Source organism: Trichoderma aggressivum, assembly GCF_033847375.1.
Source record: "Trichoderma aggressivum f. europaeum strain CBS 100526 chromosome Unknown scaffold_005, whole genome shotgun sequence".
Lineage (NCBI taxonomy): Eukaryota > Fungi > Ascomycota > Sordariomycetes > Hypocreales > Hypocreaceae > Trichoderma > Trichoderma aggressivum.
In genome coordinates, this window is record NW_026946371.1 from 140,150 (window position 1) to 166,909 (window position 26,760).

Genomic DNA, 26,760 nt, shown 5'->3' on the forward strand with positions numbered 1-26,760 from the left:
AAAGAGAAGAAGAAGAAAAAAATCACGCCTATATATACATCAAAGAGAGGGGAGGTGATTGTTGATTGATAAATTTTGTAAAGTATTTTCGGCAGCAAGGTTGGTGTATCAGGAGCAAAACTAACACAACGTTTTGTACATAGAGGTCAGCATGTCGCTGGGATGGCGGCATCCATACGTACTAGGTATCTTGTAGTAATAACTCCGCTCAAACTCGTGCCTCGGGGGACGATGTCTTGAGGATAGCAGGCTTTGGAACATGTATCATATCTGAGGAGGCGGAGGGCGTAAAAGAGAGAGAATATGAAATTTCATCTTGCCTACTGGGTATGTGCTTGCTGTGTGGCTTACATCGAGGATGGAATTACATGATCTCAGAGTACTTCAATTGCTTTTTTCTGCTCTCACTCCCCATTTATTTACAATCACCCGATATTCTATGCGGACATATACGGATTACTCAACTCACAAGAAACCCTAGAGATTATATCCATCAGATCAGCAGAATAAGACCAACGACATGAATTGGTTTCATGGCTTCTGCCGAGGAAGCTCGGGCTGGGATCTACCGGGGCCCCACTGAAGAGGCCGCTAATTGGATTAGGTATGGACCCTTGCAATGGGCCCTAGAGCTGCTGCCATAGGGGTTGCACTTCCAGCGCGTCTCATGCTGTTGCAGCTCAGCCTGCGATCCGTCTTCGTTCTGCACTTGTTGGCTTTCAACTGTTTGAATATCAGGGAAAATCTCATACAATGACAACCACAGAAGGCACATTCAAGGCGGGCGATGCAAGCCTCTACACCAAGACGTGGACGGTTTGTCTCCCCCCTTTTGCGTTGAACCTTCTCAACATGTGAAATGCTGCCTGCTAATGCCGTCCCCAGCCGACGACGGGCCCCGTTGTCGCCAAGCTCATCTTCGTCCACGGCTTCAGCGAGCACATCAACCGCTACAACGACTTCTTCCCCAGGCTCGCCGAGCAGGGCATCCAGGTGTTCGCGTGGGACCAGCGCGGCTGGGGCCGCAGCGTGAATCGGCCTGCGGACAAGGGTCTCACCGGCCCAACCGCGCTGGTCGTGGCCGACATTGTCGCCTTCATCCAGGAGAAGCTGCCGTCGGACGTGCCGGTGTTTGTCATGGGCCACTCCATGGGCGGCGGCGAGGTCCTCACGCTGGCGGGCGATGCGAAGCACCGGCAGCTGGTGACTCAGATCCGGGGCTGGATCCTCGAGGCGCCCTTCATCGGCTTCTCCAAGGGCGAGGAGCCCAGCGTGGTCAAAGTCGTGCTGGGGAGGTTGGTCGGGCGACTGCTGCCGCGCCATCAGCTCAAGCATGTGGTTCCGCCGGAGCACTTGAGCCGCGATCCGGCGGTCGTCGAGTCCATCAGGAACGACGAGCTGTGCCACAACACCGGCACGCTGGAGGGCCTGGCGTCGCTGCTGGATCGCACGGCGTCGCTTTCATCCGGAGGGGTGAAGCTGGGCGGTGATGTGAAATCCATCTTGCTGACTCACGGCACGAACGACATGACTTGCAGTTATGATGCGGCTGTCAAGTTCGTCAATGAGCAGGCGGCTGTTGAGGACAGAGAGACTAAGTCGTACGAAGGCGCATATCACCAGCTTCACGCGGACCACTGCAAGGACGAGTACACAAAGGACGTGGTTGACTGGATCCTGAAGCGATCTAGAATCGAACCGAAGCTGTAAGGGGCTCATTGGCTTGTTGTTTTGAGGCTTGCATTATGGCGTTTCCCCCCTTCTTCTGTTTCTTTTTTTCTTTTTCAGGATAGTTGATCAACGTTGGCTGCTTACCTCTACACTTGGATGTAGCCAACTGTCCGTACATGTAGGCTACCTCCTTACATATAATAATCTACCTCTCGACGCATGAAATGCAGCTCTGTTCCTGTTTTTGTTTTCAAAGATTTATGCAAGATAGCAGCAGCAGCTAATCACATTGATGTGATAAAGGAAGGCTCTGCAGCTATGGGCTGATAGGCAGCGTGGGTCTGCGAATTTGAGCCGCCGCTGGGGGACCTGGATGGTTCCGGAGTCGCCCGAAGAGCCGCTGCCAGACTTTTTGATCGAGATTCCATTTAAGATCTAGATGCTCCCGCTGCACTTTGAAAGGTTATTTTTAACCCGTCTACTTAATACTCAACGACCCTGGCTTTTTTGCGCGTTCTGTTTCCTCTTGTTGGAGCTCAAATTGCCCGTCTGTTCTCAACGCACTTGCAGGCACTTCACTTTGGCTCATGAGCTTACTAAGGAATATGCGGTCTACGTACTCCGTGCAAGGCGCACAATGGCCACCACGTTGGTTGATCCGTTCGCGTCCTGCGCAAATCCGCGTCATGGGCAGGAGCGATTCCAGAGGTGCTTTCCTGCAGCCGGCAATATGCTCCATCTCGTATAAGCTCAATCAATTCCTTACTTTATTCATTTTTCCACCGTCAAAACTCAACCCCATACTTGGGACCAGCATCAACCGCTGAAATGCAGTAACTCGACCATCGTGTTCGTTTTATTACTCCGTACACTCAGCGTATCTCCTTTCTTGGCCCGAAGCCCCCACGCTCACCGATCCCGCCACAGCTCGAGTCCCTTAATTGCGAGCTATCCACAACAGCTATCGGCCCGTATCGTCAAATTTCTACTCTGTGCCCCTGGCATCAATTGATCTTGCTTCATCTCGATCTGGCTTGCTATTTCATCATTAAAACTCGGGGGCCATCGATCCTCTTGTTGTAGCATCTTGGACAGTCGCCTGTCCTTGGTCAGCACTGATCTGTCGAGCTTTGAAGATCCCTGGCCAGCCAAGACTTGCTACGAGGCCTCCTTTGTGGCGAAGCGAACCCCCCCACGCCGACCTCGCGTCTCCTTCGGACGTACCGGCGAATTGGGATAATACTGTACTCAACAAGCGGGAATATTAGTATCCAGCGACTCTTGGTTGTCTTTTCCAGGCTTTCGGTGGCAATTGAACAACGGCATCGCCCGATTCATGCATTGAACCATTCACCATGACGCCCGACGCAAGCAACACCATCACTCACCACCCCAACGTTTTCAACCTCCAGCGCCTCCAGGCGCCGACCTCCAGCCGCAGCAGCTCGAAATCGCCTGCTGTTCGTGATGCTTCTAGCACAGGCGTCGAGGCCGTCGAGGTGGCAGATCACGATGCTGTAGAGCGCCACCACTTCACAAGCGCAGACGTAGAGAGGCAATCCACGGCGGGTTACAGCTCTCGCGTTCCGCGTCTGTCGGCCGAGAGCGATCCTTACGGGCTGTCCTTTTCTTACAAAACCGATTCGGACCTCGAGCAGATCAAGGCCAATTCATCTCGTAAGAGGGACAGTGCCAATGGGGCCAAGAAGTACGCGCCCAAAAGCGACCACCGCAAACTCCGCGGCTTCTACGAAAACCAAAATGCCACCATCGAACGGATGCTCAAGTCGGTGGAGGACCATCGAGAGGAAGCCCGCATCGAGCAGGGAGAGGACAAGCTCAAGTTTAAGATTGCCATATATGGTTCACTGGCGGCGAACATTGTCCTCACTGCTCTTCAGCTCTACGCAGCCATTACGTCCGGCTCTCTGTCCCTCTTCACAACCATGGCCGATGCGATTTTTGACCCGCTCAGCACCCTCGCTCTGATTCTGTCGAACCGCGCCATTCGCAGTGTCGATCCGCGACGCTTTCCCGCCGGCAAGGCACGGCTCGAGACAGTGGGCAACATTGTCTTCTGCTTCCTCATGAGCGCTGTAGCCCTCATCATCATCGCCTTCTCAGCAAAGGAACTGGCAAGCGGTGATAGCGAGAAGAAGTTCCATCTCCCCTCGGTCATCTCTGTCTGCGCGGCGTTTGCGACCAAGTTCGCCCTCTTCTTGTACTGCTGGTCTCTCAAGGACAAATATAGCCAGGTGAACATTCTGTGGCAGGATCACCGCAACGACCTGCTCGTCAACGGCTTCGGTATCTTGACATCGGTGGGTGGCGCAAAGCTGGAGTGGTGGATTGACCCAATGGGCGCCATTCTCTTGTCCATCTTTACCTCCAGCATCTGGCTGTATACTGCCTTTAACGAGTTCCTGCTGCTCGTGGGTGTCGTCGCGCCTCTAGACATGCAGCAGCTCATCACATACGTGTGCTTGACCCACTCAGAAGCCGTCGAAGGCATTGATACGGTGCGAGTCTACCACTCGGGCCCGCGGCTGATTGCTGAAGTGGACATTGTCATGGACCCGACGCGGACGCTCCAGGACACGCACGATGTGGCCGAAGAGCTGCAGTTCAAGCTGGAGAGCTTGCCCGACGTTGAGCGGGCCTACGTTCATATTGACTACGAGACCACTCACAAGCCCGAGCACGCCTACAAGAAGGACATTTGATGTTGGTATATGAGACATTTGGAACCACAGGACGCATGCAATCATGCAGGCGTGCATGAGAGGCTTTTTTTTGTTTGGTGCTTGCTCTCGCTTTGCCATTTCTGTAGTTGTTTCTCGTTATTAAAGGAAGAGTCATTGACGCGTTAGTATCGTATCACTTTTTTGGAATATTACAAGGTATTAATTTGGCATCCTAGCTCTTACAAAGAGGGGCAAAGGATGGAGGGGGCACAATTGGAATGCCCGTATAGTACAATACAACAGCACGAATGCATTAACCATGCAAAGTTGGCTAGGTTTTTTTTTTAACCTCGCAGTCTCGTCAGAAATCACATGCAAAAGCCGCGTCTTTGGGAAGCATTGTTTGTTCTCGCAGAGGCAACCATCCTCGTCGTTTCTCCGTGTCATTCCAGTGCCAGATGGGATGCTCAAGGCAGCTCTTTTGCAATTCCAAGGTGCGGGGTGAACGAGCATAGTGGAGAACTACGGAGCAATCTGGATCGTTTGACAAGGAGGAAGAGCTTCATCAAGGACGAAGTGGAGAGCTATTTATTCGTAAAAAGGTGGGTGTCGTTTGGGTATACTCGAAGCTGCAGCTGCCGGGCCCCATCCCTAGGGCACTCACCCGTCGAAGACGCGTCCCTACCAACGGATTACGGAAGCTGATGGGAGCATTCTGCCCGACAGCGAAAAAGAAAACTGTTGAGACGCTTAGGTATCAATTGGCGTTCCATTACCCGGATGGTCTCGCAGACGCAAAACAGGCCACGGGCCAAAGGAGGGGGCTGCCGATAGTGAGGAAAAGGGGCCATTGACAGGACGGCGGCAGATACGACGTTGGCCATGTAATAAAGTATTAACGGCCCGAACGTTGAAGATGTTCCCATGGCGTGAGGAGCAAATGACAAGCGCCAGCCTCGCAGTACATCGGAAATGGGACCCGTGGCCGGGCTAGCTAATCAGGACGGCTGGAAGGGCAAGCATGTCTGTACGTGATGAGGAGCGGCCGCGGCCGAATTGCGCGCATTTTGCATGGAACTGATAACCAGTTTGCTGCGAGTGAGCCCGACGGACTGCGCGCGTTGGGCCTCGATCCTATTTATCTGCAAAAAACCGAGAGGCCAGCAAGCAAGCAATGATTCCCAACTGCGGAGCCCCTTCTGCTGCAACTTTGGAGGGGAGGATCCACGAAGGGGGGGGAGAAGAGAAGTGGCCAAGCAAACCAAGCACCTGCGAGCGTTTTTTTCTTCTTCTCCCTCTTTTCTTCTGCCCTCTTCCTTGTTCATGCGAGGCCAGATGCGAGCCTGCATGCGCGCGGCAGCGGTGGTGAGAGAAATAAAAAATTTTCGCTGGTTGGTGGACTCATTGGCCTATGGCGAGCCCGGGATGTGCATAAAAAGGTGACGCATTGAAGCTTGATGCGGTGCTAGTTCCAGTTGTAAATTGGCTTCCGTCGCGGTGGCGCCGTCCCGGTATCTAATCAGGGACATGGAAGACAATCTAGCACGACGTTTCCGGTGTCTTTTTTGCTGGCTTTCCCGGGGTTTGCCTTGGTTAGGCATCTACTACCACCTTGGTGCTGATCTTGGTGCTGCTGGTAGCCTTGTTTCTTATCCAAACGGGGCCGCTATTGATTCATTAGCCTTGGATGGGTTTGCTGACCGCTTCAATGTTTATATGGGAATTCGATACAGAGAGACAATGAAAAGCCTTAGGTAGGTGCTGTGTATGAGGATGGGAAGACGAGCGAGTTTCGCCGGCACGTGGTTGGTTAGTCGAGACGAGCTGGAGGGGTTTTTGGAGGGGTTGGTTTCTTTGGAGGGGCTGTTGTTTTTTTCTTTCCCTTCCATCAATGGATCCTTGGAGGGGCTCTGCAACTGCAACTGCAACTTGCATAGAGGGGTTTTGATGTACGAGCATGTACATACGCATACGATACGCATACAGCAACGCATACTGTACAGCAGAACGTGATGGGTGGCGGCGTGCATGACATTTGCCTGATGTGCGCCGCATCGTGTCTGCATCTGCATCTGCATGCTGGTTCGCTTGCAAAACGCCATGCTGCACGCCGGCCGCCATCAGCCAGAGCTGGGCCCGGGTAAGGTCCTTAGGCCCCGTATTAGCCCGATGGCCAGCGGGTGGCACAGGGGACGAAACTAAGGTACTAATGAATGTAGCTGATAGCAGTTGAGGTGAAGTGAGTGGCAGGGCAACGGATGGACAGCTCTGCAGAGCCAGAGTCACTGTACGGCGCCCGCGCTTGGGGGTACATCGTCGATCCATGACGGCTAGCGGTGGGAAGCCTCGATCCATCGACACGAGAAAGTAGCGCCAGCCCAATGGCCAGTACCTCGACGAACGCCACCCTCTTTTTTTGCCATTGGGCGGTACAGTAAGAGGTACCAGTACGTGTACAAGCTCCGTACCCAATTCCAACCTCCATCACCATAAAGTTGCCTCCCAACTCTTTTCTTTATTTCTACCGCGCCCGTCCCGCTCCAGAAGCTGTTTCGCATTCCCCTCTGCTTTCTCCTCCGTAAAGCTCGCTCGTCGTCTTGTTTCTGTGAGCCTGTTTGTGCCAGACGCCGTGTTTTATCCCTCTCTTTCTGCCTTTTCCAAGCTGTCACTCAGCTCCACATATACGCAATCATGGCTGATCCAAGCTGGGGCGAGCATGCCTATGCTACGGTTCGTGCTCTCGGCTGGCCCAGAGAGTCAAAGGATAGCAAGCTAACGTTGTCATCTGTTGCCTACAGCTTCTGTTGAACGATGCCTATCTTCCTGGTACGTTGGCCCTGGTCGAAGCTCTCACAATGCTGTTACTAACCGAAATCTCTAGGTGCTCTGGTTCTTGCCCACTCGTTGCGCGATGCCGGCACCACCAAGAAGCTCGCGGTCCTGGTCACGCTTGACGGCGTCACTGCTGATGCCATTGTTCAGCTCAAGGTATGTTGGTCAAGACAAGAAGCCCCATCTCTATATTGTGTAGAGATGTATACAATGATATGCATACCTCCATGTATACAAGCATACACACATACATATAAGACGAATCATTTGCTGACATGGTCGCCTCTCTCCTCTTTGTGCGGGGAATTAGACCGTCTACGACTATGTCTTGCCTGTGCCTCGAATCCGCAATAACACGCCTGCCAACCTCTACCTCATGAACCGTGCCGACCTGCACTCTGCCTTTACCAAGATCAACCTGTGGAAGCAGACGCAGTTCTCTCGAATTGTCTACCTCGACGCCGACGTCGTCGCCTACCGAGCCCCCGATGAGCTCTTCGACCTCCCACACGCCTTTGCGGCCTCCCCTGATATCGGTTGGCCCGACATCTTCAACACCGGTGTCTTGGCCTTGACGCCCAACAACGGTGATTTCCACGCCCTGGCTGGCCTGGCCGAGAGGGGCGTCTCCTTTGACGGTGCCGATCAAGGTCTCCTCAACACCTACTTCAAGAACAACTTCCACCGTCTTCCCTTTACCTACAACGTCACCCCCTCTGCACACTACCAATACCTTCCCGCCTATCGTCATTTCCAGTCCAGCATTAACTTGGTTCACTTCATTGGACCTGACAAGCCGTGGAAGGCAGGCCGCAATGCCTCCTACGGAAGCTCTGCCTATGACGAAATGGTTGGCAGATGGTGGGCAGTGTATGATCGCCACTACCGCGAGAAGGTGAGTTTCTATCAAACACAATGCTTACGACCACGAACGAGTGCAGTAGCTAACGCGCGAATTTTTAGGAGATTTCTCAGCTTGCCAATGGCAGTGGAAACTACAACCAAGCTTACGAGTCTCAAAAGTAAGGCTGTTGTCTATATCCAAACCGTACATGTTCAGAGCTAACTCGGTTCAATTTAGGAACGCCTCTCTGGCCGACACAAAGTTCGATACACCACAAGGAGGCAACTTCCAACAGACGCCCCGTCAGATCTTCCCATGGGAGGCCAACCAGCCCAAGGCTACCAGATCTTTCTACGGTGATGAGCCGGAGCTGCAGCCACAGGGTGCCTCCCGCTCGGGCCCTACTGCTGCCAAGTCAACTGGTCGTTCATCGGTGACAAAGTCGCCTCCAAAGTCACCCGTGTCCAAGGCGTCGGACAAGCAGAGCGAGGCCGGAACAGCATCCTGGACAACATACTCGCGTGGTAATGCCTGGGACGAAGTTCCCGGCATCTCCAAGTATGCGGACGCCGTCGAGAAGCGCCACCGATCAAGTAGCCGGGGCAAGGAAGGAGAAGAGAATGACGACGAAGATGATGAACAGGAAGAGCCCCAGCGTCCCTTCAAGGTTACTGACTTCCCCACTGAGGCGGAGCGGCCCAGCCTGCCGGTCACACCGGCACCAGTTCCTCGGGGACGCGATGCCTCTGGCAAAGCGCTGCCGGAAGCTGCGGGCGTGCCGCCACAGTCCGAATGGGTACGTACTAATCAAGCTAAGGCAGCCAAATAGAGTACATATTCTGGGTGGCTGACGTGGAGTTTCATGTCAAGGATCCCACTGCGCAGTTAGAGAAGCTCGCTCAACAGCAGTCGGCGATGCTATTGCGCAAGCTGGGGGGAGACAAGGAGGGCGTACTACCAGGAGGAGCGAGTCAAGACGCATCGATCAAGTCTGCTGAATCCCAAACTCGGATCGCGCAGTCAACTCCTGTCGTGCTGAGTCCGCGGCCTGTCAAGGGTACAGCGGCGGCAGCAACTAGGAGTCTGGAGCGCAAGATGAATGAAGAAGAAGCTGGCAAGTCATGACGCCAAAGACAAAGAAAATAAAAAAAGCTTTGATTAAAAAAAGAGAGAAAAGTTTGGAAAACGAAAAGAAACCACAACAGTAACGAAGGCGGAACGACATGTATCGAACTTGCGTATTGGTTGGAAAAAAGTGAAAGCAAAAAAGGGGGGAGGTTTTATTTATACCTTGGATTTCTTCTTCACGGGCATAATTCTTGATTTTTCTCTTTCTTCTTCTTTACGACTACTACCCCTCTCTGCATAGCGACTGCATCAGCCTCGTCATTTAGTGGTATTTGTCGAGTTTGCCTTTTTCATCGCGTGCTGTGCAGAGCGTGGCGTTGAGCTTGTCAGCATTTTCATTTGTGTTTTCTTTTTTTTTCACATACCTTTACCGTATTACATATACATACATTTATATGTTAAACTATTTGATGGATGCTGAGCCTCTTTTTTGCCGTTTGAGTTGCGTAGTCTGTTTTGATGTTGCTAAGTCGGTTTTATCCCTACCTTAGTAGTACTAATGGACGACAGGTGTCACATGATGCTAGTTCACCGGTGTACCAGACTCGCGATAGATGCGTTGCCATACATGGCATGGCCAATAGGTAATGGGCACCAGAAGTGTCAGAGACGCAGTCGCTTTGTCCTCGGTCCTGTGTCACAAGGATAAGGATGTGGTGAGAATGGAGGGTAGAGGACAGCAGCTACACCACCTCATTGGGTATAACGTACCTATATCCGTGAAATGGTCGACCGAGAGAAGAGAGTACCAGTACATTAGGATTATCAGATATGGACTTGCTAATGTTTGATCTACAGACTTGATAACAGGCAAAGAAACGCCGCCGTCTCGAGGTATGATGCAGCCGCTCGTATTCGTAATGTCCCTGGTATTCGCTTTCTGAAAGCCGAGTCAGAAAGAAAGAGAAATGTCACGCCACCGCCGGGACGGAAAATAAGGCTTGCCAGAGCAAGGGGGGCAAAACTCGGCCCATCCAGACGCAGGTAGTGGCTCGATCTCGGAAATTGGCAAAAGCAGAGATTTGGCTAGCCGGGTTTGTTTGTTGGGTTAACCGCCGTGTGTAGGTACCTGATGGACACGACCAAGTTTCAACAAGATCTTATCAGATGGGCAGATTAGATTATCGGGGAGATTTGCTGAGACACGGGATCAGTCACTTTTACTAATTAAAGTGACACAGGTGGTACGGGGTATGGAGTAGGTACCTATGTATGTAGTACACGAGTCAAGATTTTCTTCACCGACGGCATTGTGCGTCGCGTCCAAGCAAGCTTCTTACTTTTCTTCATCATGATCTACAGCTGCTTTGAACATGCAATTATGCACACAGTATTTCACTACACGGGGCTAGAAATCCATGCAGCACAATAGAATGCTGGTGGAATGGCTTGCCATTCCTCCGTTTTATTTTCGATTGGCTTTTTGCTACCCGACGGCCAAGAGGGAAAGGGAGGGTAAGATGGGCATCAACGGTACATACATGACGGCCATCACATGAAACAGATGAGTTTCTTGGACAACAACTGCCTGGGACTCGGCTCGGCGCTGACGACCGAAATCGGGGAGGGTATGAATCAAAAGTAACAAGCTCCGCAAAGGGGGAGAGATTAGATGGGATTGATAAGATGGATCTGATAATTTTTTTTTCTTGGGGGGGGATTGCCCACACGACCCTTGCTCTTGTCTCATATGCGCTTGGCTTGGTGTTAGTAGCTGTTTGGCTGGGAATGGAATGGCGTAAATGAGGAGTTGGTTGGCGTAACGCAAACTTGGGAGGGCACAGATAGAATTTTGCTTGTTTCTGATACTGTACAGATTCAAGGGCGTTGGGCATGAGCAAGGGAGGGGATGATGTAGTATCTACTAGGAAGCTTTTGAGTACGCTGTAGCTGACTGTGTTTTATGATAAAGCTATTTTATTACTGTGAGATGACAGAATCCCAGCAATCATCCATAATGCTTGCTATACTACGTACGTTTAACTCGATTTTCCGGGGGGAGACAAATTTAAAAAGACGCAGCGTTGTTGAGGACAGGGGGCAAGGATTCGGGGGGTAGCGGGCCCGGGAGCGGCGCAACGTGTACGAAGTGAGAGGACAATAGCAAGCAGGCCCGGCTTGTCGCGGAGCAACTTGTTTTTTCTTGTTTTTGGTGATGATTGCTCAGTCAAGGGTAATTGCTGATGAGCTTTTTTTTCCCCGTCATGCGGGTGCGTACAGTAATATGACAATACAGTAATACGATATACGGTACATACTTGTTGGGCGTGCATGGGGCTTGCATGTTCTCTTGGAATGGCAAAAAAGCATCGGGTGCAGCGACACGGAATGCCGTCATTGATTGATAAGGGCGTGTGACCCCGGCAATGAGGCTCGGATGGCGCATGTCTCGTCTTTTCCCACTGTGTTGCTTGCCTTGCTTGTGCTTGTGCGCCCCCATTGAAAGCGCCCCCCCGTGCATTGGCTGGGCATTGGTAAATTTTTATCAATCAGCCCAGTAAAACTACCTAATCAATCTCACTCATTCAATCAAATCAATCAATCAGCATCCATCGTTAGATCATGGTGGCGCTGCCCTTGGCTCCAGTCATCGGAGCCCAGACTCCAGAACTGAGCCCCCTGTCAGCCAATCAGCGTCTCGGGGGCGACCTGACAAAGACTTTTCTCTCCCATTTCGGCCCTCGATTCAGTCAAATCCCAAGCAAACCTTGAACGAAGCTGGACCAAGGCAGGCCTATGCATAGCGGGTCTGGTGGGCTCCGTAGACGGCCGATGTTGGGGTCGCGAATTGGCATGGATCAGATAATAACTGGAGAGTGAGAGACAAAATGTGTGTGGCTTCTCGGCTCAAGTTGTCCCCAGTTCCCCCAGCAGACCTAGAGCCAAGCCAGAAAACCCTCGGGTAGCCGTACTCGCTTTTCCCTCCCCGTCTCGTCCTTGACCTTTCCGACATCAACCCATTCCTCGTACGACGCAGCAGAGCCCGTGAGATTCAATTCGTCGGGGCGCTGCATCTCCTATCTTTGTCAATCTCTCCCTTGCTCCGGTCTTTAGTTTCTTTTTGCCTCGTTCCGGTTTGCTGGTGCTACCTTTGACGGATTTGTCCGAAGGCCTACTCTGCTCGTTCTCAATTCCTATCATCTTTTTCTTACTCTCTTCCGCCTCCTCTTTCGACATACCGATTCTCGCATTTCTTCATTCGGCCGTTTGAGAAAATATCACATAAAGAACAAAAGACAACAGAAATGATGCAGTCCGTGCGGGTGCAGAACCTGTCCCTCGGGGCCGCCGAGGCTATTCCCACAACCCCAAAGGCAGAGTCGATAGCCCCCTCGTTGACCTACTCGGACGAGTCAGACGACCAGGAAGAGCTCCTTCGACCCGTGCAGCCTCGCCAGCGACGCGCTTCCACAAGATTGATTGCCCAGAGCGCCCGTGATATCCAGCGCATCACAGGAGAGACGACCGCCGAGTTTGTTACTCGCTGCTGCGGCGGCGGCTGCTGCTTGATGGGCGGCGCGAGGCCCGCCGGCATTGAATACGAAAAGGTCGCCCTGCCCGATAACGAGGCGTATCGGTCCCTCGGCCTCAAGATTGGCGACATCCCGACGGTCCTGACCAAGGTTGTCGACCTCCCGGACAAGACGATATCCTTTGCCTCGGTCCCCAAGGCCCCGAGCCCGTCCTCGCCCACGGATTCTGCCATTTCTCTGGAGCGAGACGGCGAGGTCGTCGACAGCGCCAGCCTGAGCAAGATCCCGCTCGACAAGTTCAGAACCGTGGATACGGCCATTCAGCCTCCGCGATTCGTCCAGCCTCATCCCCCTTACAATGTGTATGCCGCCAAGATCCACACGGCCCGCGAGCTGACCAAGGCTGGTGCCGAAAAGCGCACATATCACTTTGACCTGGATATCACAGGCTATCCTGACGAGGAAAACACCGACTTCAAGGTCGGCGGTGCCATTGGCGTCGTCGCCCCCAACTCCAATGCCGTTGTGGAAGATGTTCTGGACGCATTGATGGTGCCTCGCTTCCTCCGGGATAAGCCTGTCGTGTTGAAGACAACCAAGGGCCGCTGGCCCACCGTCTGGGGGGACGACAAGCCGCGCGAGCTTGTCACTACCCGCCGAGACTTGCTCACCTGGTGCGCCGACCTCCAGTCCTATCCTCCCACAAAGGGTCTGCTGCGCGTGCTCGCCGAGCATGCCACCGCCGACAACGAAAAGAAGATTCTCAACTTCCTTTGCGCTGCAGAGGGACAAGGAGCATTCTGCGACTTCCGATCCGGTCCTAGCATTAGCGTTTCCCAGTTGCTGCACGCCTTCCCCAGCTCTCACCCTCCTCTGGACGACCTGTTGTCGACGCTGCAGCAGCTCATGCCGCGCTTCTACTCTCTCTCCAACGACCCGCACGAGTCGTTCCAGAGGGGCGACCAGAAGCAGCACCGCCTGATTGAAATCGCCGTCACCGTTCATGAGACTGGAGACTGGCGTGAGGGATCTCGCACCGGCGTGGGGTCCGGCTTCTTCGAGCGACAGGCCCGCAAGTTCATCAAGGCGCAGGAGGCCGGGGAGAAGACGGAGTTTTACATCCCCATGTTCAAGGGCCTGATGGCGAACCCCCTGGCCAAGCAGTTCAACGCCGAGGGTCCGATGCTCCTGATCGGAGCCGGCGTGGGTATTGCGCCGTTCCGAGGGTTCGTGCAGCGGCGCCTGAAGCAGGCCAACTGCGCCAACAAGGTGTGGGTGCTGCAGGGCATCCGAGACTCGCTGCTGGACGAGATTTACAGCGGCGAATGGGGCGTCCACGAGGAAGAGGTCAAGCGCGTGGTGCAGAGCCGTCGCGGCGAGGGCAGATACGTGCAGGAGGAGGTGCGGCATCAGGCCGACCTCGTGTGGAGCATCGTCAACGCCGTCGACGGCCGCATCTTTGTCTGCGGTAGCTCCAAGGGCATGGGCGAGGGCGTCGAGGAGGCTCTCGTGGACGTCGCCATGGCCAAGGGCAACCTGGAGCGCGAGGAGGCGCGCAACTTCTGGCAGCTCAAGAAGGAGGCTGGCCAGTACATTGCCGAGACGTGGTAGATGGTCTCTGTTGCTCATGGCTCGGCCTCATTCTTGACATTTTGCCTCTTTTTTTTTTCTTTTTTTTCTCTTACTAATCTTTCTGGGCGCCGTCGAGCGCCTCTTCATTTACATTGTCGTATGAGGACTTTTTTTCACACTTTTGGCCATCCAGCTTATGCATTCAACAGAGAAAAGAGAATCAAGCAGATGAGGGGGGAACCAACAAACAAACACATGTCAAATCGCACAAAACGCTTGCCGAAAAGGGAAGCTTAACACGGGACAGGATAAGGTTACAATCAAAGTAGAAAAAAAACAACCACTGATCCGGCGCGCAAGCACCAGAGAAATGTGTGTACGGGGAGGAACAAAGCATTACGGTAGTTGGAGTTGGGCGATTATTGTGTTGGGAAATGATTTTTTTTTTTTTTTGGCGTGCCCTCGAGATGGAAGAGGGTACCTTAGGTATATGAGAAAGGCATTGAACTCCCCTCTTGGCTTTGTTCAAGGGGGGGTTAATGGGCGTATCGGGCATTGCAATTCTTCTTTTTGGAATTAGTAGTAGAAGTATGTGGTAGCATGACCCATCAAGTTATGAAAATAGGAAATATTATATATTTTTTCCAGATTTGCAGTTTTGAAGTTTGGAGGGTTGTTTCAAGGTGATTATGTTTGTTGAAGCGCATGTGCAAACCACGACTCATCTACGCAGCTACTCGAGTACCTAGTGCTAGCAAGTTGGGGATAGGATTCAACACAACCGCCAAAAACATGCCTCTTCACAAGAAGGATCTTAACCGCTGAGCTCGCGATAATTAACCAATTCGGCAGCGGCTATCTAATTCCGACAAAAATATACAATGATGTGTAGTTTTCAGCCGCGCGGTCTGGAAAAAGACGGAGACTTTTTCTTTTTCATGTGATGTTGCTTTTTGGTTTTGCAATTTTTTTTAATTCCGGTATTCCGGATAGATGGGAGTGGTTTTGAACAAGTTATCTATCCGGAGTTGGAATTAATCGCGAAGGCGCGAAAAAAAAAAAAAAGAGGGTAGGGTAGATGGGACGAAGAGGTACTTCTGAAGTACTTATTGGCTGGTGGTTTTGGTGAAGGGAGGGTTGTGTCTGGGGAGTACTTTGCTGATGATTCCGCGATGGGCAAGTGGTGGAACTATTTTTTTTCCCTCTCGAGGTAATTTGTGATTACCAGATAGAGTGATGGCTGGATAGCATCGTAAGGTGTGAATCGATTCAAGGGAACAATGCTGACTGCATTAATACGTGTAAGTGTAGGTACCTCAGAGAGAGAGACGCAGTTCGGAAGATGTTCCGATTACCTTATACAAGATATCGCCTTAGTACAGGTAGGCAGTTAGTAGGCGTAGTCAGCGGACTACATCCGTAGTTACACATGAAAAAAGCAATACGAGATACGAGAGTGTGTCTTTTGCCATGCTGCAGATCATCTCATCTCGCAAATCTGTCTTTTCAGGACCCTTGGTGCATTTCACCGTACCTACCTATGCAGTAGTAGTTGTTCTTTTCCCATCCCACCTCGCATGAGCGGACTGTCCGCTCACTGTCCACCCACCACGGGCCGACAAAGGCGATTATAAATGCTGACTTATCGAGTTTCAAAGCGTGCGAAATCAACTTTTGCTCTCTGTTTTATTCCCACACTTTTCTTTTTCCAATTTGTCCTAGCGGTAGCGCGCGGCTCTGTTTGTCTTAGTGGGGGATTTTACCAGGATTGGACCCTTTGCTCAGTTTTTCTTCTTCTTCTTTCCGTACCTATCTGTACGTACCTCAGCCGGCTATCCATTTGGCGTTGAACCCCCCCGGTCGCAGGATACTACCTAGTAGTAGTACCTAGTATAGCCGTTCAGTTGTAAACCCGAGTTTTTGACGTCTGGCTTCCCCCATTCCGCAATAGCCGCGAGCATGGTGGAATTGGCCCATTGTTCATCCCTTCGTCAGCCATGTCTAAGCCGGTGTTGTCGGCAGCCAAAAAGGTCCGCAGCAAGGCAAGAAACGGCAAGGAAAGGGAAAGATAGGGAAGCTTTTCGATTCCGGATAACGGATGCCAAAGCGGACTCCACCGCCGGAGGGTCCTCCTGGAATATCCGTATGAAGTTTCAAAGCGAAAATGCCACTATTGCGCGACTGATCTTCGGGGATATCCACTCGTTCATCATGTGCGATGGCATAATGGTGCCCTGATTGCTCGCCAAGGTAGGTCGGGGTGGATCGGTGTTGCTTTGCTCATGATGCCTAATATCGTTTGGTGGTTCCATTCGTTTCGGTTCTGCGGTTGTGTCGTATCGTGAGTATGGCGGGCTCCGATGGCGTGGGGAGGGGCGGCGAGCCAGGGGGATGGGGCGCAAAGTTGCTGATCCGGTAGACGTTGTGTGTCTCGTGTGTTTGTGTGTCGTTGCTGTATGTGGTGTCTTTTGGCCCGAGGTAAACAACTATAAAGCAATCCCTCCTTCGCATCCACCGGCTGCTTGTCCCCCCTTCTCTACTCCAGGCAACAACAGCAACAACAACACCGCAACCATTCAGTTTTCTCAGCTCTTGGGATCGTTCCTCCTCTTCTCTTCCAACATCACAAACTCAAACACAACAATAACCACTCAACCCTCAAACAACGTCACAATGGCCGCCAAGCTCTCCGCCGATCTCCTCTTCCAGATGGCCAAGGTCCGCCGCTCCATCTACCCCCTCAACAAGACTCTCCCCATCTCAACCACTCGCATCCATGAGATCGTCAAGGAGGCCACTCTCCACACTCCCTCCTCCTTCAACGTCCAGACCAACCGCGCCGTCGTCCTCTTTGGCGCCGAGCACGAGAAGCTCTGGGACATCACCACCGAGACCCTCAAGGCCATTGTCCCCGAGGACCAGTTCAAGTCCACCGCCGACAAGCTCGCCCTCTTCAAGGGCGGCGCTGGAACCGTCCTCTTCTACGAGGACACCGACGCCACAAAGGCCCTCCAGGCCAAGTTCCCCATCTACTCCGACCGCTTCCCTCCCTGGGCTGTTCAGTCCCTGGGCATGGAGCAGCTGCTCATCTGGACTGCCCTCGAGGTCGAGGGCCTGGGCGCCAACCTCCAGCACTACAACCCGCTGATCGACCTCAAGGTTGCCGAGACCTGGGGCGTTCCCGCTCACTGGAGGCTCGACGCCCAGCTCGTCTTTGGTGGCAAGGCCGGCGAGGCTGGTCCCAAGGAGTTCCAGGACATTGACGAGCGTGTCAAGGTCTACGGTGCTTAGGCAACACCAGCTTATTTTGATTTAAAATTGCGTCAGTTGGATTGAATGGGAATGCATCGGCCGGAGTTTTGTTTTGAAGCTTATCTTTAGACTTGCAGTCATAGATAGAGATATACACTTGTTCGATTTTGTTTAAGAGTTGATGCTTCTTCTTTGAGTGACCCTGTCGATCTTTTTGAATTAGTAACGACTGCGAGGGTAGGATCCTTGTGGCATGACTAACCATTAACAAAGGATCTCATTCACATTGTATGGCGTTAGAATGAATGCATGTTGGAGATGGCTTCAATCAATAGACAAGGGACCAAGTAAATTGTTATACTAGATATTGCCCCGACAGCCAACGATTTGAATGTTTGTACGGAGTACCGTGGTGAAAAGTTCAAACTCTTGCTGGGATATCACATTATCAGCCTCATGCTACATGGATGCGTACGTATATCTGCAGCTGAGTAGTCCGCAGCGATCCACACTTGATGAACCCGGCATCTGGATGAACGGCAATCGCTTCACAGAATGCGGCCCGATGCTAGTTAATCTCCAACTGCACATGGCAAAAGACAAACAACCAAGCAGTCGAATCCAGGGTATATATGTTGATTGCATAGGTGTTGGCTTATTGCCGCTTGTCGTGTTATTTTAAGTAGTAATGGTGGCTTATTGTTGTTCTGGGAATAGCTCGTGTGAAAGTGGAGAGGCGTTCGTGGGTGAGATGGCGGAATTGAACATGCCCTTTTGGGAGCTCTTGTTGAGCAGATGCATAATATCGCGTTCACGGAGTATATGGGAAAATAGGTTTAGGGTTATCATTGGGTTATCAGGGTTGGGTGTTGGGGTGTGCGTTTGCCAAGAGGCAGAGATGGGATGAAAAAGTTGGGTGAATGCGGCGGGCAGATCTTGGCCCCAGGCTGATGCTCCCCAGTTTTGGATGTGTAAATTAATACAAGAGCGCTATTTGGACGATTTGTCTTAAGGCTGGGTAGTTTTTTTTTATAATGTGGGAGCTCATATAGGTGAAGTTATACTGTTGATCTAGTAGGCAGATATTAGACAAGGAGGCAGTGAAGGCATCTCGATGCCAGGTCGCCGTAGACGAGTGATGGGAATTCTAGCAGCATGAAAGATAACTACAGAACTCGGTGGTTTTAGAATACACAAGGTATATACTCATAGTAAAAGGAAATACTGTTGAGGCTTTCCATTATTGAAAGAGGCTGCGTGAATCTGGCTCCGATTACCGATGCACTAGCGATGGGAACACGATACGCGCATTGAAGAGCGGGAGTAACAGTCTCGATTCTTTTTATAGATAAGCTTACTATAGAGCCGAATTGACACGATTGCAGCCGGACTGTGTTTCATTTGCCGTTTCATTTTCCGTCTTCAAGGGCAACTAGAACTTATATACGATGCTATATTGTAGGGTAGTTCTCAGTGGGACTCTTACTCCTGATGAATCAGTCCTGAGAACCAATCCTGTCAACGTGTTCTCAGAGAGCAACTCTTGATGAATAGATGCAGGCTCTTTGAACATGTGGTATCCCGGCGAAGACCACTGAGCTCAATAAAAATTCATTAGTCTTACCCCAGGTTGTATTGCATGCTGGAAGGTTGAAGAAATTGCTGGTATACTTGTACCGCGGATGATGTCAGCAGAAACCACCAAAACAAGACAGACGGCAGTTGCAAGCCGTTGATTAATCGATGGTACCAAGGAAAGAGGCATAATGGTGTTTCGAGCCAAGAAGTTTATTCTCCCTTCAACATCAACAACATCGAAAACAGAGACGAGAAAAAGAAGCATCTTCTTTTCATCCCATCTACTGTAGTCCCCTGCACTAGTCTGGAGGCTTCAGGAGCAAATCTGTTGCACCCGAACCAGACCTGTAACAAGGGGCTGGACAGATCAACTCGCCTAAAAAACGAATCGCCACGCCGCATCCCAGCTTCACCTATTTTAAGGCAAAGCCGCGCTTAATCAACGTGCCCAATCAACCAATCTCTTAGGTCTGACCAGCATGTCCGATCTTCGCGATGATCCCCGCAGCCAGAGCGGCCGAAATCAATCCCGGGGGCCACCAAGAATCGCCCTTTGGGGCAGCCGCTAGTGTCGGGAACAGCTCTTCCCGAACACTTCTGCGACATGCCTTGCCCTGTTTCAGACAAGCTGATGATGATGATGGGCTTGCACGACCACGCGCCCGTCTGTGCTACACGCCCGGATCTGCCTTTTCGTTTGCTTGCGGGGGGGCTGAGAATAGAGGACAGAGGACAGGATGCGGTGAGTGCTCGTACTCTGTAGGACGGGGTTGAATGAAACGTTGATTTGGGTTGTTGTTCGCGCATCTCGCCCTCTCCATTATCGCGCTTTCAATACCTGCGTCTGTCTTTTTGATATATTCGTTTGCAACTCGCTGACTCGACTAATCCTCTGTTCTCAGTCAAAAAAAGCCCATTGCTTTGGTGTAGTTCACTCCTAGGGCTTTCGACGAATGCTCCAGCGCAATACTGGACTGCTGGTGCCTCCTACTCATTGCCACCTACTGTCTGCAGTCTACACGCTTTAGACAAGACAGAGATGCGAGCATCGTTACTCTAGACACCATCCCTTGCATCTCCCTGCAGGAGAGAAATCTCCCTCCCTTGCATGCCCTTCTTAGCAAACAACTCTTATCATCCGAAGCTGAGGAGAGTCCTTTCTTACTGCGGCGCATGACGAAGCCTCGCTGGCCTTCAAATACTCTGCCGGCTGGCAGCTATTTTTTTGTCCTTACTACTACCATCCCAGCTCAACGGAATTTCTATACTATAGCACACAATCGCCATGTACCGTCAATCCAACTCGACGCCGTTTCCGTCGGCGGTTGAGGCACCCGCACTCTTTGCTTCCTGGACACCCCGGGCCAGCTATTATGTGGCCGTTCTCGTTATGCTACTGGTTGCGTGGCTTTTGAGGCCAAAGTCTCAGTGCAGCAAGCTTAGTGTACCCTTCTACGGAGCTTCGAAATTGAAGTGGATTTTCGATGCCGAGTCACAAATTGTTGCCAGCTACAGCAAGGTCAGATTACGTACACTTCCCAACACTCGTGGGCTTGATGACTTACTTGCCCATCCAGTTTCGAGACCAAGTTTATCAAATCAAGGCGACAGAGGGAATTCAAGCCATGATCCCCCCAAGGTTTATCGCCGAGCTCAAGGGGTTGCCCGAGGATATCCTTAGTGCTACGGAGGCCGTAGCTGACGTAGGATCCCCTGCTACAATCCATACGTCCCATTAAATTCTGACTGGTGTACAGGCTCTTCAGACGAAATACACCAAATTCTCGCCGGGCCACAACGGCGATATGCTCTCACTTCTCGTCAGAACCAGATTAACTCAGAATCTTGTCGAGTTGATCCCTCAGCTCAAGGTCGAACTGGAGCATTACATTGGTACCGAATTCCCTTCTTGCGAGGACTGGACGCCTGTAAAATGGCAGCCATTCGCTTTGCGTGGAATCGCCCGACTGAGTGGCCGAGCCTTCGTTGGACCCTTTCTAAACCGAGACGAGCAGTGGATGGAGGTGTCGATCAACTTCGCCATCAACGTTTTCATGTCTGTAATCAAACTGCAACTTTTCCCGGAGTGGGCTCGACCCGTCGCCCAGTATGCCGTATCGGACTTGCGCAAGATTCGACGAGATATAGATGCCGCAAAGTCAATGTTGAAGCCACTGCTTGAAGAAAGAATACGCGATATGGAGATTTCGACCTTTCATGATCCGCCAAATGACCTTATGCAATGGCTTATTGAGGCTCTACCCGAGGAAGAAAAGGCAGACGTCCAGACACACGCCGAGCTGCAGCTCATCTTGGCAGCCGCTTCGATTCACACCACTAACAACCTGTTGTTTGAATGCATGGCCGATCTTGCTTCACACCCTGAGGTTCAGGCAGAACTACGCGAAGAAGCCTACCAGATATTGGAGGTGGAAAATGGCTGGGTTCGTAAGGAGAGCATGGCCAAGCTCAAGAAGCTTGACAGCTTCATGCGTGAGGTTCAACGGCTCCGTGGCAATATCAGTACGTTTATTCATCAAGATGATTCTTTGTCTCGTTACTAACACCTTCAACAGCATCCTTTATTCGCAAAGTCTTGAAGCCGATCGAACTTTCTGATGGCACGCATTTGCCCGCAGGAACGAGAGTGCTGGCCCCTCAGGCTGGCATTTCCGTCGACGACCAGTTTTTCCACAACCCCGAAGAGTTCGATGCGCTACGTTTTTACCACATGCGACAAGAATCGGCCGAAGCGAGTAACCGCTGGCAGTTTACCTCCCTCAACGATACGAACCTTAATTTCGGTGCAGGAAAACACGCCTGTCCCGGTCGATTTTTCGCTGGCAATGAGATTAAGCTGATTCTGGCATTCTTCCTCATCAACTATGACGTAAGGCTGAAGAAGGGCGATGAGCGACCGAAGCCTATGACGATGGTCATGACCAAGGGACCGGATGCCAAGGCTGAGTTTGAATTTAGACGGCGACAGTTGGCCAATTAATATGTAATAAAAAGGGCAAAAGCACACAAGGCTGAGGGTATGTATGTATATAATACTGGAATGCCGGGCGTTAATGGCATGGCGTTGGGATACAGATAGAATAAGCGCTGTATATGTATAGGGAAATTTTTATACCATGTCAGATTTGAAATTAACGACTGAATTATACGTCTTATGATATAAGAAACAAAGTTATTGGAGTTGTTGTTGATGATGAATAGAGGCAAAATAGCCCTTTAGGATGGCGGGGCTTCCTCAACTCTACAAGATTCTCAGGAACCAAAAGAGACCCCTCGTAATTAACACATACGCATGCATACGTTTATAATTACTTCATTCATGGAGAGAGCTTTGTAAAAGTGGCAGCATTTCTTTTGCATTGGGATAAAAGACCCTATATAACAGAACAAAAGCTCAAAGCTAAAGCAGAATTCCCCTTATCCGGAACGCCCCATGCCATTAGTGAATCATCCCTTTAAAACCGAAACCGTTTGGCGCACGAAGAGTTAGATGCAGCAGCAGCCTGATTGGGTAATCATTCGTGAACGCCGAGTAAACAAGATTTTGGCAACCAGGACTTTATACAAGACGATATAATAATCGTTCCATGGCCTTTTTTTTATCGAAAAAAAGATCTGGTGCTTTTACTCATTGCGCATGTACAGACCAGCGACGAGGCAGTGGTCACGCTCGAAGGGTTCTAAGTGGCGAATTCGTTAGTTTTTTGCGTTCTTTTTTCAATAAAGAGGGCTGTATATGAAAGTTAAGTTTGTTCTTACCTAGGGTGAGCTGGAATTTAGGCTTGATAGACTCGGCACGCATCTTCTGGACTTCACTGGCAAAGACCTCGGCAGCGGGGGCTGTACTGTCGATACAGTTGGCCTTGATGGAGATCAAGACACCACCGCCCTGCTTGAGGAACCAGTTGGCGTTCATAGCGACGATACGGGCTTGATCAGGCTGGGCAACGTCGGCGAAGATGACGTCGACCATGGGGACGACCATGCGGTAGCGGACGGGCTGACGGGCATCCTCGACAATGGGGACGACGTTGGGGCGCTTGGCAGCCATGGCAATGAGATCACGGCCAGAGCGGTTGGAGAACTCAACGGCGTAGACGAAGCCGGTAGGGCCAACCAGGTCGGCGACGTGAGAGACGGAGGTACCAGAGGCGGCACCAAGGTACAGAACACGAGAGCCAGGGCGAACGTAGATGTCGTCCGCACCACCGGCAATGGCAGCGCAAAGCTTGCTTCGGAAGGGGTTCCAAAGTCGGTACTCGACCTTGGTGGTGGTGGTTGTGCCGTCGCCGTTGTCGACGGTCTCGTCAACGCTGATGCGCTTCTCGCCGTAGACGGACTCGCCAGGGGTCAGGTTGCGGGTGGCAATGCCGTCCTCCTTGCCGCCACGGACGACGAAGACACCGGGGTGACGGTGAGGCTCCTAGTTCGAGCAAAACAAGCCAAGGTCAGTCAAAAATGTTCCAAGGTCAGAAGTCTGGAGGGGTTAGGATTTCAACATACAACGACAACCTTGGCACCGCCCCCCATGCCACCGGGACCGCCGCGAGCACCACCGCGGCCACCTCGTCCTCCACGGGGAGGGCCTCCTCGGCCGCCGCGACCGCCAGGGCCACCTCGAGCACCACCTGTGATGTCGCCTGTTAGCCTCAAATCGCAAGACTCTCTCAGACGACGAGCATACCTCGTCCTCGAACACCGTTAGCAGAGCCACGGCCACCGCCGAAGCCTCCACGACCGCCGCGAGGAGCACCTCCTCCGCGACCACCGCCGCCACGTCCACCTCGAGCAGTGAAAGGCGCCATGTGTGTGATAGTGGGATAAGATTTGAAGAAGAAGAAGAAAAGTTTTTGGATCGACTTTCGGAGGGGAATTGAGCAACAAATGCGCGAGCTGAAGATCTGCGAGTCCAAAAGACTGAACCGAGAAGCGCGCGAGATTATGGGAATGCAGGTGGCTGGGTTGAACTCAACACGCCCAAGTTGCCTTTGTATCGGGTCTGCCAAACACGGTTGTTTCTGAGAGACTGGCGAGAAAGAAATTTTTGAAGCTTTTCGCAAGAAGCTTTAGTCGCAGGGTCCACTTTTGGCCATTATTGGCTTAGAGCGCTCTGATTGTGGAGTCTGACGCACCGACATTGTTCCGGATGGTTTTTTTTTTTGAAAAAAAAAAAAAAAAAAGTTCGCCAACGATCACGTGGTGGAAAGAGTCGCTGAATCATCATTGAAGGTCATGTGACTTGAAAGCTGAATGTGTGAGGAGAAGCTCGAAATCATGGCAAAAATTACCAATTCACAGATATTCAATCAATCAATCTACTCGGAGATATGCGAGGCGAATAAATAAATTAATCTTCAATTTTTTCTCATCACTTTCATATCATTGATCCCTTGTTTCTGCCATTCCCCCCTGCGCCGTTTGCTGCCAAGTTGAAGCGCGCCACTTGATTGGACCAGGGCAGAGAAACCCTAACACTTCCCGAAGAGGTAAGCGAACATTTGCTTGTGGTCCGGCCAGCGCTTTAGGGCAAAAGTTCAGAATTTCTCAACTTCAGCCCGCGAACCCACGTCGTCGAATCAGTCACCACCACATAAGCCGTCGAGATGGTGAGTGCCTACCCCCCCAGATTGATGCTTTCGAAGGCTTGTCGGAAAGAGGAGGGACTCTTGGATTGGATTGCTGCTGGAAAGCAAATTGCGCTTCCTTGTTTTTGTTTGGGAGAAGAGAGAGAGAGAGCATCATGGAACGAAGGAGAACGTGTGAAAATCGGGGATGAGAGAACGGACGTGACTGACTTTTTCTCGCCCTTTTGTTCGGAATTTACAGGTTCGATACGCCGCCCACGAGATTCAGCCCGCGAAGTCGGCCCGCGCCCGCGGTGCCTACCTCCGAGTTTCTTTCAAGAACACCCGCGAGACCGCCCAGGCCATCAACGGCTGGAAGCTGCAGCGAGCTGTCCAGTTCCTCGAGAACGTCAAGGAGCACAAGGAGGCCGTCCCCATGCGACGATATGCCGGTGGCACTGGCCGCACCGCCCAAGGTACGACATTCGAGGGGGAGATGGGACGGCAGACATAACATCTCGAAATGAGAAGTTTTGCTTGGGGATTTCTTTCTCTCTCATAGGACAGTCATGCTGATGGATCTTGTTCAACAGGCAAGCAGTTCGGTGTCACCAGGGCTCGATGGCCCATCAAGTCCGCCGAGTTCCTGCTCGGTCTCCTGAAGAACGCTGAGGCCAACGCCGACGCCAAGGGCCTCGACACCGGTGCCCTCGTTGTCAAGCACATCCAGGTCAACCAGGCCCCCAAGCAGCGAAGACGGACATACCGTGCTCACGGTCGTGTACGTATCCCCCCAACGACGACATAAACGTGAATTCGAAAGACACCTAACACGGTTATATACAGATCAACCCCTACATGTCCAACCCCTGCCACATCGAGCTCATCCTGACCGAGGGTGACGAGGTTGTCGCCAAGTCCGAGGAGGTTGCCGGCCGCGAGTCTCTCCGCCTCAACGCCCGCCAGCGCGCCGCCCGCACCCGCAAGGCCATCACCGCCGCATAGAGCGGTGGCGAATGGAAAAGGGGGGGTGTTTTCTTCAACCAAATAGGCTTTGTTTTTTTTTAAACGAGATGAAGAAGCGTCTGACAAAAAACACGACCGGGCAAAAGAAAGTGTCTTTTGGTATTTTTTGCGAGGGGCAAAAAAAGGAAATATTTTTCGTGGCTTTATTCATCTCCTGGTGTATGGCAGGCTACGGGGGAAGGGAGTGTGTCGTTGCATGGCATCTTTTTAAGGGAATATAAAAAATTTGCAATGCAAGCAATCCTCTTTTATTTTTCTCGCAAGGGCCCTATTAATCCCTGACGAGAATCAATGAAATGAAATGAAAAAAACAAAAAAACTCACAAAATTTCACCCTCTGTGCCTGACGTCATGTTATACGAGAATGTGTATGATTCGTTGCTCAGAACTAAAATATCATACGGCTACAGTTTACATCCACGACATGTAATTTATTGCCCCAGCTCACAAAGCATCTCGTACTCATAAACGAAGGAGTCCATCTATATTGCAGCACCACTGCCGTCAAGCTAGATCCATATCAACCTAACCAACACACATACAACAAGCAGCCTCCCTGCATACATAGACAGCTAGTTCCTGCGTCTCATCACATGTCCTTTCCAAGCGTCACAGCGCGCTTTACAGCCTTGTCCCCGAGTCGTAAATTCTCATCAAGTGAAACCATGCATCCAACACAAACTTGTACCTTTTTTTTTCCCCTTCCAATAAGCAATCTTTTGTCTATAAGGCTGATCCGTCTAGCCGATTCATTCATAATCCTACCGGTAATGATCCTGCATTCCAACAAAAAAGGAGCATATCCACCCTCGTATCAAGAGTAAAATCCTGAATACGCAACAAACACTCCATGGTGAAAGTGAAAAAAAGAAAAGAAAGGAGGGCAGTGGTATGTCAATGTTAAAACATTGACAGTCCACCGTCTTATCTCGTTGAAAAAAAGAAAAGAAAAACGGAAGATGAAGAAGCGAAAATTTCGGGCCAAATGTTCGTCTCACGTTTGATCGAAATGTGTAATGCCCAACAACGCAAAGGCAGTGCACAACGAAGAAGAAAATGGTGGTCCCATATGAATGAATCACAGTTCCAGTTCCAAGGGTATCTTTTTTTGTATG

General features: G+C 51.4%; 8 protein-coding genes across 8 annotated transcripts; 7 read left to right on the plus strand and 1 right to left on the minus strand.

Moving 5' to 3' along the window:
• Nucleotides 1-753: 753 nt before the first annotated feature.
• Triagg1_1971 (uncharacterized protein) lies at nt 754-1,710 on the plus strand (the record flags this gene model as incomplete). The annotated part of the gene is made up of 2 exons (XM_062896100.1): nt 754-816; nt 886-1,710. The coding sequence occupies 2 exons, from the start codon at nt 754-756 to the stop codon at nt 1,708-1,710; spliced, it is 888 nt and encodes a 295-aa protein (XP_062758827.1).
• A 1,316-nt stretch (nt 1,711-3,026) lies between these two features.
• On the plus strand, nt 3,027-4,394 carry Triagg1_1972 (uncharacterized protein; the record flags this gene model as incomplete). The annotated part of the gene is made up of 1 exon (XM_062896101.1): nt 3,027-4,394. One exon carries the CDS (start codon nt 3,027-3,029, stop codon nt 4,392-4,394), a length of 1,368 nt encoding a protein of 455 aa, XP_062758828.1.
• Nucleotides 4,395-7,046: 2,652 nt separating this feature from the next.
• On the plus strand, nt 7,047-9,156 carry Triagg1_1973 (CAZyme family GT8; the record flags this gene model as incomplete). The annotated part of the gene is made up of 7 exons (XM_062896102.1): nt 7,047-7,085; nt 7,154-7,181; nt 7,237-7,343; nt 7,498-8,082; nt 8,151-8,209; nt 8,269-8,827; nt 8,902-9,156. 7 exons carry the CDS (start codon nt 7,047-7,049, stop codon nt 9,154-9,156), a joined length of 1,632 nt encoding a protein of 543 aa, XP_062758829.1.
• Nucleotides 9,157-12,404: 3,248 nt separating this feature from the next.
• Nucleotides 12,405-14,243, plus strand: Triagg1_1974 (uncharacterized protein; the record flags this gene model as incomplete). Its single annotated transcript, XM_062896103.1, has 1 exon — nt 12,405-14,243. The coding sequence occupies one exon, from the start codon at nt 12,405-12,407 to the stop codon at nt 14,241-14,243; it is 1,839 nt and encodes a 612-aa protein (XP_062758830.1).
• A 2,634-nt stretch (nt 14,244-16,877) lies between these two features.
• On the plus strand, nt 16,878-17,495 carry Triagg1_1975 (uncharacterized protein; the record flags this gene model as incomplete). Its single annotated transcript, XM_062896104.1, has 1 exon — nt 16,878-17,495. The coding sequence occupies one exon, from the start codon at nt 16,878-16,880 to the stop codon at nt 17,493-17,495; it is 618 nt and encodes a 205-aa protein (XP_062758831.1).
• A 2,824-nt stretch (nt 17,496-20,319) lies between these two features.
• On the plus strand, nt 20,320-22,035 carry Triagg1_1976 (uncharacterized protein; the record flags this gene model as incomplete). The annotated part of the gene is made up of 4 exons (XM_062896105.1): nt 20,320-20,553; nt 20,612-20,737; nt 20,792-21,557; nt 21,611-22,035. The coding sequence occupies 4 exons, from the start codon at nt 20,320-20,322 to the stop codon at nt 22,033-22,035; spliced, it is 1,551 nt and encodes a 516-aa protein (XP_062758832.1).
• Nucleotides 22,036-22,679: 644 nt separating this feature from the next.
• Nucleotides 22,680-23,860, minus strand: Triagg1_1977 (uncharacterized protein; the record flags this gene model as incomplete). The annotated part of the gene is made up of 4 exons (XM_062896106.1): nt 22,680-22,735; nt 22,815-23,478; nt 23,559-23,683; nt 23,740-23,860. 4 exons carry the CDS (start codon nt 23,858-23,860, stop codon nt 22,680-22,682), a joined length of 966 nt encoding a protein of 321 aa, XP_062758833.1.
• Nucleotides 23,861-24,658: 798 nt separating this feature from the next.
• Nucleotides 24,659-25,624, plus strand: Triagg1_1978 (uncharacterized protein; the record flags this gene model as incomplete). Its single annotated transcript, XM_062896107.1, has 4 exons — nt 24,659-24,661; nt 24,882-25,095; nt 25,213-25,400; nt 25,466-25,624. The coding sequence occupies 4 exons, from the start codon at nt 24,659-24,661 to the stop codon at nt 25,622-25,624; spliced, it is 564 nt and encodes a 187-aa protein (XP_062758834.1).
• Nucleotides 25,625-26,760: the final 1,136 nt, after the last annotated feature.